The 15,769-nt window shown below is 45.5% G+C and overlaps 1 protein-coding gene across 5 annotated transcripts in view; it reads right to left on the bottom strand.

The window, feature by feature from the left end:
* Positions 1–15,769, bottom strand: part of PALM2AKAP2 (PALM2 and AKAP2 fusion) — a 327,886-nt gene that overhangs the window by 208,010 nt on the left and 104,107 nt on the right. For all 5 annotated transcript variants that reach the window (XM_046659481.1, XM_046659497.1, XM_046659490.1 and 2 more), the window contains exons 4-5: positions 2,777–2,891; positions 1,879–1,900 (exon numbers count right to left, since the gene is read on the bottom strand). In XM_046659481.1, the coding sequence (XP_046515437.1) occupies positions 1,879–1,900; positions 2,777–2,891 (137 nt within the window). The remainder of the gene's footprint in view (positions 1–1,878; positions 1,901–2,776; positions 2,892–15,769) is intronic.

Raw genomic sequence — 15,769 nt, 5'->3', positions numbered from 1 at the left:
GGAAAGGTCCCCCAGGCTTAGTTATAACCAGAGATGTCACCCTAATCTGGGGTGACAGGTAAGACCACAGAAATTTTTCCCTGGCCATTTCTTTGGACCTGCCAGACTTTTACATCCTCTTAAGTCTGAGCTCACCCATCCTGTCAAAAAGCAACAGAGGACAAAGTCATGAGGGCGATTTTCTCTGCAGTCTCGCTTGTCAGTCATGATCAGGTTTCTTACCACCTCTATGAACTGCCTAGGTGAAAATAGTGGGAAGTAACACAGGAGGAAACGAGAGAAGTTCAGGCTGAAGATGAAAAAGACAGTGGCAAGAGTTTATAACACGGCTTCATTCTCCACACCCCACAAAGCCTTCCCAGAGACATGACATGTAAGGCTCCTTCTCTTCCCCAATTAAAAAGAGAAGTCTAGACAGGTCTGGGTTTGAGAAGAGAAGAGAAAAAAAGAAGTGAAAGCATAAAAGGTCAGTGTGCACGCTTCTGGTATGTGGGTGTTTGTAGGTCAATGTCCCCCACCCCCCTCTCAGCCTGTCACTGTTGCGTTATTGCCAATTATGTGCACTGCGTCACATCTTCCCTGGCACCAGGGAAGCCCAATGTCCTTCCCATGCTGCCACCCCCAATTCCCCAAAACAGGCAAGGCCACCTCCTCAGTCCATGCCTCATCCCTCAAAGCATAGAACAAGACCCTCATTTGGCCACCCTAGAGAAGGCTCTAGGACTGTCATAGGTCGTCTTTCTGGAGTCCCTGCTGGCTCAGCCTTGACTTCTTGCTGCCCACATGTGCTGAGAGCATGATTTTTAATTTAATACCTTCCCAAAGCTCACCCAGGGAGCCAAAATCCAGATCCCCTGCCTTTACTTGCTGGGGAGGAAACATAAAACCACCACAATACCTGATTATATTTTTTTCTTAAGTCAGAAATATCCTTAGTGCAACTGTCTTTGCTAATCCAGAAAAGTGCATTGTCCTTCCCGGCATTTTTAAATCTCTTCCCATACATTTCCAAATGACATCGGGAAAACATTGATGCCAACTCTTATTCTGGCTCCTGATCATCTTCCTGGTTTAGAGATTGACCTTGTAAGAACCAGATGAGCAGATGGTTTCTGATCCTTCCAACAAGGCCCAGCGTTCTAAAGCAGGTCAAGCAGAGAGTCAGAGTGAAAGTGGGAATCGAGTGGTTTTCATGAGTTTGTAGCTAAGGTTAGGGGAGCAAAGTGAAGGATGAGAAGCACACAATCCCAAGTTCATCCCCAAGGCCCGAGGAAAGGAGAGAGGAAGACAGGCGGAAGGCCCACTCCTACCAGGATGGGGGCAGGGAAACCAGAGCCCTGCTCCCACCTTCATGTGCTCTGGGCCAACTATCCCCCTCCCAGGGGGGAAAGTTCTGCCCAGCCCTGTTTCCCTGGAAGGCTGGAGAAACTGCAGTTTTCTCAGTCAAAGAAAAACCAGAGGCCTTAGGAAGGTTTCCTGAACACCAGATGATGACCTTCTGATGTGTGTTGTGGCCTGGAGACCTAACCACCAGCACAAACGGGCTCATTCCTGTCAGGGACCTGATCCTGATGTTAGTGCCCTTTGCTGAGCATCTTTTAAGAAAAGCCCAGGCAGTGAACCTTGGGGACTGAATGGGAAGGATAAGAGGCAGGCCAATGGGATAAGAACAGAAAAAGTGAGTCAAGAAACAGCCCTTGAAGAAGAGAGGCAGAGAAGACTCAGGATGTGGAACTCCCCAGTGTCCTGCAAACAGCACTGCTCTTTCTGATGCCCTCACAAGCCAAGACATCACATCTCCTGGTGTGTTAATGAAACCCACTAAGCTGACCGGGATAAACACATTCATCTACAGAGGGGGCAGAGACTCACGCTTACCTCCATCCGTACTGGAGAAGCTCTGTGGAAACAAAAGCAGGGCAGAGCATTACTACACACGTAGGGTGATAATCCCTCACTCATCTTTCTCCTCCAGCCCAGGCCCAGAATTTGACTAGAGTGGGCAGACCCAATGCTCTCTTTCCTTCTGGGAAATTCGTTTGGGATCACAAAACTTAAGGGAAAGGTTTACCATTCCCACTTTACACCGAATTTCTCCCAATAGAGATTTATTTTGCTTATCCAGCAAACACACTTGGTTGGGTTGGAGAAGTGATATCAGAAAATCCCATCTTACAAATAACTAAATTAGACTGCTTTCTCTCGTGGATGGGCACCCAGGGAACCAGGAGTTACAAAACAGAGGGAAGGTCCCGGCACATTCAGAGCCTGCTGGCTCTGTGCATTCTCTTCTCTTGGCTACACGGCACCATCTGTTTGTATAGACAGTAAAATTTCACGTATTTACACTATTTGTATTTGGAATTCATGTCCATTTGATTTGCTTTTGCCTCTGGCCTTTTTATAAAAGAAAGACTTAAAGCCACAGGGAGCAGGTTTAATCTGCTTCATAAGAATTGATTTGAGAATTCTGAGTCCAACGGGAGATGACTTTTCAGGTATTAGGCCTATAAAGGGTTTGGACAGGAGTAGATGGGGTTAATTTAATGACTCTTCTCTGTGATTCCTGGCAGGTCAGGTGGTCCCACACCTGAAGACAGGCCACTCTCAGCTTCTGAGATGGTGCGGGTCCTCACACATGTCGCCCTCATTTCACAGAGTGTGTGGCTCAAACTTCTCATCCATACCAACTGGCCTTTTCTCCAGTTGGCATCATTTTGCTAGTGCCTACTTCCCCCTGGATATCATTTAGGGAAATCATATTCATTCTCTTCACCTTCTGCAAGTCCTTGAAGGATTTTTCCGTCTCCTTTAGTCTCTCTAGGATGATTTGCTCTTTGGCAGATATCTGGGACTCTTCACTCTCTAGCGCTTGGATTTCCTGCTCGAGCCTGGAAAACACACAAACAGAGGACAGGTTACTTATGGTCCTGCCACCCTGGGCCAGAGAGCAGTTCCTTCCTGTTGGGTGACTTGCTGGCAGTCCCCGTTTTACATTTTGCTGAGGTACAAGCCAAGGTTTCACATTACAGAGCGTCCTGTGTTTTCAGCTTTGCCACTGAGCAAACATTGATCAAAGGACAACAACCCAGAGCTCCTGCCACTAGTTCATGGCCATCACTTTGCAATATGCTTTGGTGTCCTCTTCAACTCTACTAATACACACATTTTTAATTTGGAGGTAGATATTACGTTCTACATAGCATAGAACATAAGGCCTGGAGGAAAACATCTTCATATTCTCCTAGCTATCTCAGAATAAGTGCTCTTCTGTTTGGTCAAAAGATGAAGGGCCAGTCTTGCTCAAAGGATATATGTTTTCAAGAAATGGCAGGTGGCCAGTACCCTTGGAAGCCTGCTGTCATCTCCCTCAGTAGCCTGGTCTCTACTGCCGAAAAAGGGGAAATGGAGTGGACTGATACAACTGCCTCTACTCTTCTGGAACTTTCCTCGGTTTTCACAGCCATCCTATATATTTTCTGGAAGGGAAATTTCAGCACTGCTAGGAGACTCTGGGAATATTCCAGAACAGCAGCTACAGTTATGATTTGAGAGCAATCTCAGCAGCTGTATTCTTTCAATGAAATAATGGTAGGAACCATTCTTTCAATGAGCACTAAGTCTGTGCCAAGAACTGAGCTAAGAATTCACATGGATTATTTTACTTAACCTTCCCAAGGACCCTATGGGTAAGGAATCCCCATTTTGCAGATGAGATCATTAAGGCTTGGTAAGTTTAAGGAACTAGTTTACTGTTGCAGGGCCTTGAAGCAAGGATTCAAGCCAGGACGTCTAACTCAAGACCTACTCCTAACCATTGCGCTAAATTCTTACCACATGGATTCTGCAGTATTTCACATATTTCCTGCCTTGTTAACCACCGAGTATATTAGCATACGAGGCTGGCACTGTTATGCAGCAATGCCTTTGGGGGTTAGCGAGGGATAGATGTTCCCCTGGCTAAGGGACTCCAGACTGTTACGCTTCTTGAATTATTTGGTCTGAATTTGTTTGTTTATTCGTTCACTTCTGCTTTTGGCATCTTTCCCCTCTGCCGTGCTGGAAGCTTTGCTGCACAGTCTGTGCCTGCCTCTGTTCCTCCTCTCCCTCCTCCTTGTCCTTTTCTTCCATCTTCTAATCTACCGTTGGGAACTGGTTACCCAAAGCTATTAGACTAAGACCTAAACTAAAGAGTTCGGAATGAGATCTTCTGAGAGGTAGGGAACACTAGCTATAGACACGGATTTACTTAGGGATGCACTGTGCCCTCAGAAGCCTTTTCTGTCTCCTTCCTGGGTGTCAGGAAAACGACTTCTGAATGGATGAGAATTTGCAGCAATTATTTTGAGTTATGAAGACAAACTCTACATCCAATTGTACCCCCTCCAAATGAACACAGCTTCAGATATACTTATTTTTCACTCACAGTAAGAGTGGAAGTCCTTAGAATGACTTACAAGGCCATATACCATCTAGCCTCCCATTAGCATATGACCTCCACTTTTATCACCATGCCTATTTCACTATATGCTTTAGTCAAACAGAACTACTTATTCACCCATTTGTGTGCCATGTTTTTGTCTCCTCCAAGAAACCCATCTCAAACCCTAACCTTCTTGAAGTTTCAGCTCAGATACCACCTGCCCCATGAGGCTTTCACAGACTCACTAACAGGAAATAACAATGCCCTTCTCTGAACATTCATTAGCATATTATTTTGGTTTATCAGAGGTCTACTCTATGTTAGGACGCTGGTTCTCAACCAGGGTGATTTTGCCCCCAGGGGATATTTGGTAATGTCTGGAGATATTTTGGTTGTCCTTAACTCAGGGAGAGTAGAGTTGGTGCTACTGGGATCTAGTGGCTGATGGTCAGGGATGCTGCTAAACATCCTACAATGAATAGGACAGCTTCCGAAACAAAGAATTATCTGGCCCCAAATATCAACAGTGCTGAGGTTTAGTAACTCTAAACCCTGTGTCAGAGTATGCATAAATGAGTAATTTTCCCTACTAGATTATAAATTCATCACAGAGAGGGCCTAAATGCTCAATACAGTCATGCATGGCCAAATGACAGGGATACGTTCTGAGAAATGCATCCTTAGGTGATTTCATTGTGCCAACATCATAGAGTGTACTTACACAAACCTAGATGGTAGAACCTATTATACCCCAAGGCTATAGGGTACTAATCTTACATCATATATGACCAATCCCGTCACGTATGATGGGGCCACCTGTCTGTCGTTGACTGAAACGTCATGCAGCACATAACTGTACACGTATGTGGAATGAATCAAACCAAGTTGCAAAAAGGCATGGTTCAGCCAACATGAGAGCTTCAGGATTTCTAAGATCAGAGTGAATTCTTCAGCAAGCTTTGACTTGAGAGGCTATGTGTGTGGGCTGAGCTGCAAACAGTCTAGAGGAGAGAGAGCTAAGCCACACAGACATATAAACAGAGAGATATAAACTCCTTTGCTGTCCCAAATGTTCAGCAAAATCTTCTACACATATCTGTGTAAATTATTTTGGGGAGAATTAAGGAAAAGGATATGAGTATGGAATAGAGACAACACACATGGGACAGCCAAAGGATCCAGAAACTGAACTAATTCAATGGGTAGAGGAGCTGCTGGGCCAGGGGTTTCCTGCATAGATTGGATGATAGTACAGGCCAGGTGATTTCTGGGGAGATCTGAATCTCAAAGGACAGAGTACCCCAGCAGCTATTTAGGATTTGGGTAGATTCTGCTCGCAGACACATCTCCTCTTTCCCCCTTCATCTCCATGGGAAGAGCACATATGTCGCTGACCCACTGATGTTGGTGTCGGCCACGTGATTTGCTTTGGCCTCATGGAGGGTGGGATGTGTTTCCCCGCTCCTTGACTTTGGGCTCAGTCTTGTGGCCTGCTTTAGCCAGTGGGATGTTAGCAGACACGACAGAGGCCTGGAATGCGCTTGCCCAGCTGGGCTTGTCCTCATGTGCCTCTGCCAGCACCACTGCTGTCCCTTCAGCCTGGCCTTGGAAAGAACAATGGGGAGTAAACCAGAGCCCAACTCAGAGTCAGAGGCCATGCCTAGGCGGGCCTGCACCTCAAATCAGAGCCACTCAGCTGAGCCCAGCCTTGACCAGCAAACGCTCGGCCTACTCACAGAAGTGTGAGTAAGAATAAGTGATTTTTATTATAAACCGCTCGGTTTGAGAATAGTTTTTCATATAGCACTAATGTGGCAATAGCAAACTGCTACAGTTCAAATATTTATATATCATAGGCATATATATTATAGATGTGTGTATTACATGATACATATGTATATATAGCCTAATAATATAAATATATATAAAATATATATACATAAAATATATATATATCCCAATAACACCTGAAGCTAAAAGATTAGAAAGACTATATGCTCTCCCGACTTCCCCCAATCCTCAGGGGAATCTGCAGGGACACAGGGCACCCCTTCATGAGGATTAAGACTGAGAAAATAGAAAAATCTCAGTGGTAGTTGTCTCTGAATGATGGGATAATGGGTGATTTAAATTTTGTTCTTTATAATTTTCCATATTTTCCCAGTTTAAAAACATTCATGTATTTCTTATCTAACTAGAATAGAAACAATAAAATGCTTTTTAAAAACCCCTCCTTGGCTTAGCACTGAGTAGGCAGCATTTCACAGGCTGTGGCCTAGGAAAGGAGCCAGGGCTGCAGCCTCTCCTGTGTCAAGTGAGGGGGTAAATGGGTACATTCCATAGTCGATCTACATTCAATTCAACCAATGTTTCTGGACCTTGTTTGACTGCACCCAGAGCTAGGCACTACAGGGGATTCTAAAATAAACAAGATTGTGTTAAAAATGGCTGACTAATAACAACAACAAAAAGGCTATCTAAGTAACCCACCTCCCCCCGTGAAGCAGCCCCAGGTGGTTAAGAATTCTGTGGGACCTGATGCCCCCTGGCTGGCCTGACGGTCTCCCCAGCCTGGCCCTGGCCCTCTGGGTTTGGGGCTCTCAGCTATACAGTTCAAGAGCTAAAGATCTGGGTCATGATACTGCGTAACTGAGAAGGAACGGAGAGAGAGAGAAAAAAAGAAGCAACGAAACTAGACTTTCGCGATAACAACTGAGTTTCACCCAAAGGGAATGAATGTGGGAAATCGACAGTTTATGTGAGTCTAAAAAGTCAGATCCAATAGCAGATTTCTCTACAAATGCACATGTGGTTTTGGCCAGGTCCTGAGGGCGCTGGACGGCCAGGCCGCTATCTTTATGTGGAAAACCTGAGTCCCAGGCCTCAGGAGCATCCCCCCAAGAAACGGTGTCATAGAGTTAATAAGGGTCATCCTAGCCGGGCTAGAAATGCCACTGTTTTGTAGTTTCATGACTGAAATCCAATGCAGTCTTCCTGGAGGAGCCAAATAGATATTGCTGAGCTAAAAATAAAGAATGGGCAGGCAGTGTAATTTATACACAAGGTTAATCGAGGCTCTTTAGTCTAAGACAGGTGCGCCTAACAGCCCCTGACCAGCTTGCTCAGTTTCTTCTGAGCAAAAAGCAGACTGTAATAGGCTGTGAGGAAAGGTGACACATTGCAGCTGTGTAGGTTTCATTTACTGGAGATGAGGTTGCAATCCTGGCCAAATGGTCTCATAAAATCTGCCTAACCCCCATAGACCTTCCCCAGGAGAATACAAAGGACCTAGGGCTCCATGAAGTGCATCGATCATTCTCTCATTTCAAAATCCATCTATACATTCATCCATCCAACTGTATGCGAGCACCTTCTCTCTATCAGGCCCTGTGCTGCGTCTCAGGGACAGAGAGGTAAATCAGCCGCAGTGGCTGCCCCTGAGAGCTCTTGGTCAAGGGATGAGAACGGCCAAATAGACACATACATTACAATTCAATCCAAAAGAGTGATCATGGAGGAGCGAGGTGTTGCAGAAATGTCAGTTCTGTCTGGGAATGTGGCAAGACTCAAAGCTGCCTGCCCGGTATCTCCTCCCCTTTTCCCCATACTAACAGAATCCCCATTCTGTTGGCGGTGGCAGTGTGCTCAGCTGAAAAGGTACACATCCAGCTTCCATTGCAGATGAAAGGGGCCACAGACAGCTCTGGCCAATGAGATGTAAATAAAACTTGTTGGGAGAGACTTCTGGGGAAGCTTCTTAAAAGGAGGAGAGTTGACTTAAGTGGCCTATGCCCTTCGCTCTTTCTCTCCCTCCTGCCTGGTGAGCGGCCCTGGTGCTAAAGAGATGTATTAGTTTCCAGTTGCTGCTGTAACAATGACCACAAACTTAGTGGCTCACAATATAAACTTATTATCTTATATTTCTGCAGGTCAGAGTCTGACATGGGTGCCACCAGACTAAAATCAAGGGTTTGGCAGAACTGTGTTCCCTTCTGGAGCTCTAAGGAAGAATACATTTCTTTGCCTTTTCCACCTTCCTGAGGCCACCCACGTTCCTTGCCTCATCCCCCTTCCTCCATCTCCAAAGCCAGCAATGGTACATCTCTCTGACTATTCTTCTCTAGTCACAGCTCCCTCTGGCTCTTCTTCTGCCTCCCTCTTCCACTCTTACGAATCCTTATGATTACACTGGACCCACCCAGATAATCCAGAATAATAATCTTCTTATTTTAAAGCCAGCTGTTTGGAGAACTTAATTCCCTCTGTAACTTTAATTCCCCTTTGCTACGCAGCCTCATGTAGTCACAGGTTCTGGGGGTCAGAATGTGGACACCTTTGGGGGACCATTACTCTGCCTACCATAAGGGACATGATGTTAGAAGTGGAACAGTCATCTTGTGTCCACGGGGGCAAGAGTATGCTAAGGATGGCGGAGTGGGCAGAAGGTGAGAACTGCCTGGGTTCTAGATGGCATCATGGGGTCACTACGCCAGCTCTAGATTGTTGGCTCCGGATCTCTTGTTATGCATTTAAGCCACTATTATGACCAAAGCTGAATGCAATGTCCAACTAATACAAGGGATGAGAAAAACTTGACTGAGTAAGTGATAGTTGGGCCTTGAAGGATGCATTCACCAGGTGGAAAAGAGGAGAAAACACGGAGCCGGCCCAGTGGCATAGTGGTTAAGTTCGCGTGCTCTGCTATGGTGGTCTGGGGTTCACAGATTCGGATCCCAGGCACCGACCTAGCACTGCTGGTTAAGCCACGCTGAGGCAGCAGCCCACATAAAATAGAGGAAGACTGGCACAGATGTTAGCTCAGTGACAATCTTCCTCAAGCAAAAAGAGGAAGATTGGCAACAGAGGTTAGCTCAGGGCCAATCTTCCTCACCAAAAAAAGAGAGAGAGAGAGAGAGAAGAAAACATGCCAAGCAGAGGAGAGAGCAGAGGCCACGGCCCAGAATATCATATGTCCCTACTCTCCCCCAGCGGCATGTGGCCTTGCACGGCCTTTTCGGTCACTGCGTACTCTACCCTCCAGTTGACACAGCTCAGCATGATGCCTCAGAGAGGTCCTCTATATTCCTGTCCTTCATCCCCGCAGCTCACTCTGTGCTTTCATTCTCCTGTGCCTCGCCTGGCCCAGAAATACCTGGTCTTTGAGGCCCTGCTGAGAACTTACCTTCCCTTCTCTGCAGTGGGAGAAAACAAGTCTCAAACCAAGAGAGAAAAGAACAAGAGAGGCTGAATGAGAGGGACCCTGGGCCATGAGTTCTCCAGCTACTGCTTCCCATGATCCTCTGCTACACCTTTGCCCTTCTTATTTACAGAAGGCAATATATTTTTCCTTTGCGTGGGCCCCTCTCAGCTGAATTCAAAAGAGGACAGACTAATACAAACTGCGTTTCCAATAGTCTTCCTGTTGGGAGAGGGCCTTGCCTGTAAACTCAGGCATGCTTCATTTTTCTTTTTCCATCAATGATGATGATAATAATTTTAACAGTAATAATTCTACTATTGTTTTTGATAGGTATATATTGCTTTGCACAACAAGAATAATAATGATTAGGATTTCTGAAGGCTTACTGTGTGTCTTACAAGCATTATGAGCCTCAGTCTTCACCATAGCCTATCCTATGAAGCAGGAATTCCATAACCCTCATCACACAGATGAAGAAACTGAGACACAGAAAGGTCACTGACTTGCCCAGGGTCACCAAGATAATGTGGGGCCAGGATTTGGACCCAGGTGGTCCAGCTGGAGAACCAGTATTCTTTGCCACTACTTTCGACTACCTCCCCATGACCACCTCCTCTTTTCCCCTCATTTCCTCAAGAATGCATAGTGCAACATAACGTATTTTTCATGCTCCTAGAACCACAGAAGGTCAGGCTGGGAGTGGAAGCCATTGACTCTAACTGCTTTTCAGAAACCTGAAGCCCCTGAACTGTCCTCCACCCAACAGTTAACCTATCTCTGCTTGAAACTCTCCACACACAGGGAGCTCACTACCTTCCAAGGGAGCCCCCATTCCCTTCTGAACAGTGCTCACCGCCAGAATGCCTGCTCCCTCATTGCTTTAGGCAAAGGTCACTTCCCTGTAGCTTTCACTAACTGTCTGAATTCTAACCCTTGGAAGCACAGAGGTCAAGTTTAGCAAACACCATGACTTACTTGCAGGAGCTCCATTCTGGGAAACGGCAAGACCCAGGCAAACAAAACTTACTACCCAATGGGGAGCACTGGTGCTAAGAATCAGGGCTCAGAAGTCAGTGGGAGATGGTGGGAAGAGGAGAGAGGAAAGGGGTGAGCTGACCAAGAGGAAGGGGGACTTCCGGGCTTCCTCATGGAGTGAACTTCGCAGATTAAAAGCTGAGGCGAGTGGAGCAGTAAAGACATGTTCACAAAAATCCTTGGGACCCTAGCTGTGCTTCTGAGCAAGACCAGTCTACTCGTGACAATGGAGTGAGTCTTTACCACCTCCCTCACTACCAAGGGACAAGGCGAGGGTCACACACAAAGCCGTGAACAGGCCACACACTGCCGCCCAGCTGACTTGCATCTGAGTCTCAGTGAGCTCTTCCAGAATAAAAGGAGATGCTGACAGACTGGCTGAAGGTGCTGAATTCAGACCCGTTCTCTCCTCTTGAACTGCAGTTTCATACTTGAGCAGTCAAGTGGAGTGCCTGTCTGGTCAACCCGCCAAAACGAGAACCTCTGGAAGAATGCTGCTCAGAAGAGAGAAGAGCTGTGCACATCTTTACGTCTCCAGCATAAGGAAAAACGTAAAAGACTGCTAGTTGTTAGCCAATTTCCATCCTCCCCTTCTTTCATGTCAATGCGATCCCTCAAGTTTAGCTGGGCATATGGCCACACAGAATAATGTCCACATTTCTCAGCATCTTTTGGAGCCATGTATAACATATTCTGGCCAAACGGATGTAAGTGAAAGCATTGTAGGACAGCTTCTAGAACCTTCTTTAGCCCTTTCTTCTTCAGCCCTTCCTTCATCCTTCTGTCTGAAATGCACATGTGTGCAGGTAGAGCTCTAACTGCCATCTTGGACTCTGAGGACAAGGAAAGGAGGGGGATAAACTGGAAGAAGCTTGGGTCCCTGAGGAATTCACAGAGTGCAGCCATCAGAGAGCTCTTGACCACCTGCCTACCTGTGGATTTTCACTAGATGGAGAAATAAACATCTTGTTTAGGCCACTGTTACTGTGGGTCTCTGTTACTTGTAGCCACATTTAACCCTAATCAATTAAGACATTTACCACATATTGTTGAATTTTGAATGAATGCTCTTAGACGTATGCTGGGGATGTGGGGCCGTAGCTAATCACGACCCAGAGACTCATTAATGACAGCAGGAGCAGAAGAGAAAAATGAGCAATTGCAAAGTTTGAAATTCATCACAGCTATTCAACTCCTGTAAATGGGGCCCGCCTGGAGCTGTCCTTCACCACCCTCCCACCTCATATTGGTGCCCCATCTAAAGTCTGAGGAGGGAGTGTCCTACTTTTTGCACAATGATAATCATCCACATCTTAGCATCTCTTCGGTGTGCTGCAACTGTGATGTTTGTGTCAGTCTGACTCCCAGAGCCCTTGCAGCTGAATTAACATCAGAAAGAGCCAAGATTGGGCTGTCTATACCCTTTGAGCACCCTCCCAGGCTTGCCATGCAGCGAGCTAATCACCCCCATAAGTGAAGACTTCAAAACAAGGAGCTCACCCATGACATTCAAGTTTCAGTTACATATAGGAGCAGAAGACTCAGTATATGTGGTTCAGAAGTGAGTGTGGTGGCCAGCAGCTGTTAATTTTGCCTGCCCAGGATCCCTGCCACTTTTTGTTTGGGAGCACCATCCAGTTCCTGCCCCAGGAAACAATCTCTCTGGAGTTCCCTGTGGATTTGGTGAAACTACTGAACAGGGGGCTCCACATCCCTGGCCAAGGAGTGGAAATATAACCAACCTGGCTCAACTGGACTGATGCCCAGGAGGAATCTGCGTCTTGAGAGGAGACCCAAGAATGGAGAATAATCGTGGGTTAATCATTCCCACAGCAGGATCCCAAAGACTGTGCCATTGGCTCCTGCTGCCTGGGGCCCCACGTCTTCCTGAGACCTGATTAAAGACCCCTCCCTCTATTCTAAGAATTCTTAGCCTCCTCTTTCTCTCTCTTTATCTCTCTATCTCCATCTTAATATCTCTCTATTTCTATCTTCTAGGTAGAGCGTTGGGAAGAATATTGGGAAGAATATTGTTTATCTTCACAGAAATAGATGCTATCAAATTCATTTTCCATAATTCAGGAAGACGGTGCATTTGTTTCTATGGCACTCCCTAAATATTTTTCATCTATGACTCAATTTGCAAGGAAACAGTTTCCTTTTATTTAGATGAGTATGTCTGGAATCACCGCAGATCATTTGGTATTTTACTGTAAAAAAAAGGTTAACGGCCCTTGAATAAACAGAGGATTTCCACTTCTCCTTATGAAAGAACAGGACCTTCGTTGACTACAAGGTGTCGGTGGAAACTCAAGCCCATTTCCTTTTTTTTTTTCCCCACGTCATCACTGAGACAGATATACAGCAGAGAAGAGAAGGGTCCCTTTCAGAATTCCGAAAGCATGGCTCACACCCTTCCCCTCGTTAAGAAGCTGCTGGTCACTCTCCATCACCTCCTTCCCGAATCCCATCAAACTTCTTAGCTGGAAGTTCACACCCTCCATGCTCTATTCTAACCCTTTCCAGCCTTACACTTTCTCCTGTGTTCCAGCCAGAATGGAGTGCACGCTGTTCTCTGACAAAGCCAGGAATGACTCCGCACTCCCAACTCCACCCACTGAATACACACCTGATAATCAAAGCCCGAACCGAACTCTGTCTCCTTAGTAAAGTTTTCCTTACGTCCCCTCAACCTGATGTGTTTATTCCTCCCAAATCCCCACAGCATTTTTAGCTCTCCTAGGTACTTAGTGTACCCTGCCTGGTATTAGAGCGTTAAAAACGCATCTATCCTCCCCGATCTGACCTGTACCATCCCTCTCCCGAGCACAGGTTTATTGAGAGATAGGACTATATTTTATTTAATGACCGTACCTCGTATTCTTGCCTGTACATATTTGTTGAGGGAATGAAGAAAGGCAAAGCAAGAACACACTTTTAAAGGATTCTAGAGTGAAACTATCTTGGAAATGGTGATATTAAATATAATTTTTAAAATCTTGGCTTGGTTTGGCTGCTTTCCCCCAAAATATACTAATTTCGATATTCATTGAGAAAAAAATTGATATTGATTTATATCTTTGTCTATATATACAGCTGGGAGTTAGTGGCACTTTTCATTACTGATTGTGGTGCAATCAAATTTAGTCCCAAATAAAAATGAATGGAAATTTCTCTCTCTGTAAGTTTTCCTTAGCCCATGGAGACCAGCCTCGCTCTCCTTTTCTTGTGTGTTTATTCCATCTGGAATCACGTGGCCCGCACCATTAGAATCCATACAAGTTGATTTCTGCTGCAAGAAATGATTTCTAAGCTTGCGCTGAGCATTGACTTGTTGGGTGTGATTCTTGTTTCAGTCTGTTCCACCAGAAATAAAGTTTCGACTACTACATGAAAGTGAGATGAAGAAAGAAGAAAAGCTTAAACCTTTTCTTCCCAAGAAGAGTCTCTTCTTGTAGGAAGAGAAAAAGTCTCATCTAGCCTTCTTACCTCCAGCCTCTGACACAGAGACTGTCCTGTTGAAGGCCAATGCCTCCACCTGTGCCCCTGACCTTGCGCAGATTCCTCTGGGATGGAACTCCATCAATTATCCCCTCTCTCCTGAAGCTTCAACCTCTCTCCCAGATGCCTGCTTCCCTTTAGTCCATAAACAAGAATAAATTCCCTCACACTAAAAATAGGTGAACTTCTCTTGACCCTGCATCCTGTTCGAGTTACTGTTAACTCTCTCTTTCAGATTTTCCCAACAGCAGTGGCCTCTGGCTACTTCAGCATCGTTACAGCCCAATCACCCCTTGGCTTACTCCATTCTGCCTCTGCCCCCACCACTCTGTTGTGTCTGGTCTTGTTAAAGTCCATGATGTCCTACTGCCAAGTCTAAGGGTTACTCTTCAACGTGAATCTATTGACTTCTTCATTTTTAAAAACACTGTGGACCACTCCTCTTCCCTTTTGGAGGCTACGACACCATATTCTCAATATGGGCTCCTCTCTCCTACTCCTTCATTAAATGCTTATTCAGCTCACTATTCTTCTTGCTCGACATTTTATTCCTGGCTAATCATGTCCAGCCTCATGCTTTAATTCCCAGCTACATACTGACATCTACCCAACCTATATCTTCAGAGATAGAGGCTATATCTTCAGTCTCTCTCCTGAACTCCATGCTCTAAATACAAGTGCATTTTCAATGTCTCCATCTGGATGCTCCACAGGTACTCAAACCCAACATATGCAAGATCAAACTCATCTTTCTCCATAAAGCTGTTCCTCCCTCCGGAATTCTTTAGCTCAGTCCCTGGTACCATGACCAATCCATTCTACAAAAGATGGCAACCTGGATGTTATCTTAACCTTTGACTTGCTCCTCTCTGGTAATCATCACACACATATATTAGACACTAAGTCCCGCCAATTTGCCCCACGAATCTCTTTCACATCTCTTCCTCTTCAGCCATGTATGAGCTCTCTCCTTCTTTCTCCTAAATGCCTATAGCAAGCTTCTAACCAATCTTTCTACCTCTATCCAGCCTTATCACTCTCAAATCCAGGATGTGCCTGGACACACCACAATTACACTCCTCTGCTGAAAATCCCTCACAGGCCCTCTGCTATCAGCTCTTTAGTCTACACACTCCAACTCTCATTTACCTCCAGGAACAATGACTTCCTTATAGATCTATGCACAAGGGATGCTCTCTTTTGCCTCAATGCCTTTGCCCATAGACCACCTCTGCCTCGATTGCCCTTCCCTTGTTCTTTCTCTTCCCCGTTCCCTCAGGAATTACTGCTCATCCTCCAAGAATCTGCTCAGGATCATCACTTTCTGGAAGTCTTCCCCGGTCCCTTTTGCATGAAGGGGCCCTTCCTCCTTGCTACCATATCTTGTAGACATATTTCTAGCATTGATTTTATTCCACTGTATTTTAGTCACTTGTTTATGGATTTTAAACTCCCATTTGCAAAGTTCTTGAGCATGATAACCATTTCTTCCTTTGCTTTCCTTGAATATGGTTCTAGTATTGAGCTAGCTTGCATCTAACAAGGAACCTGGCTCAGTGAAAGTTCTCAAGAAATGTTGGTTGAGTAAAGGAATACATAAATTGTTCCTC

The sequence above is a fragment of the Equus quagga genome, chromosome 1, assembly GCF_021613505.1.
Source record: "Equus quagga isolate Etosha38 chromosome 1, UCLA_HA_Equagga_1.0, whole genome shotgun sequence".
Lineage (NCBI taxonomy): Eukaryota > Metazoa > Chordata > Mammalia > Perissodactyla > Equidae > Equus > Equus quagga.
The sequence above is the reverse complement of the archived record's forward strand: the minus strand, read 5'-3'. Positions and strand labels throughout refer to the sequence as shown.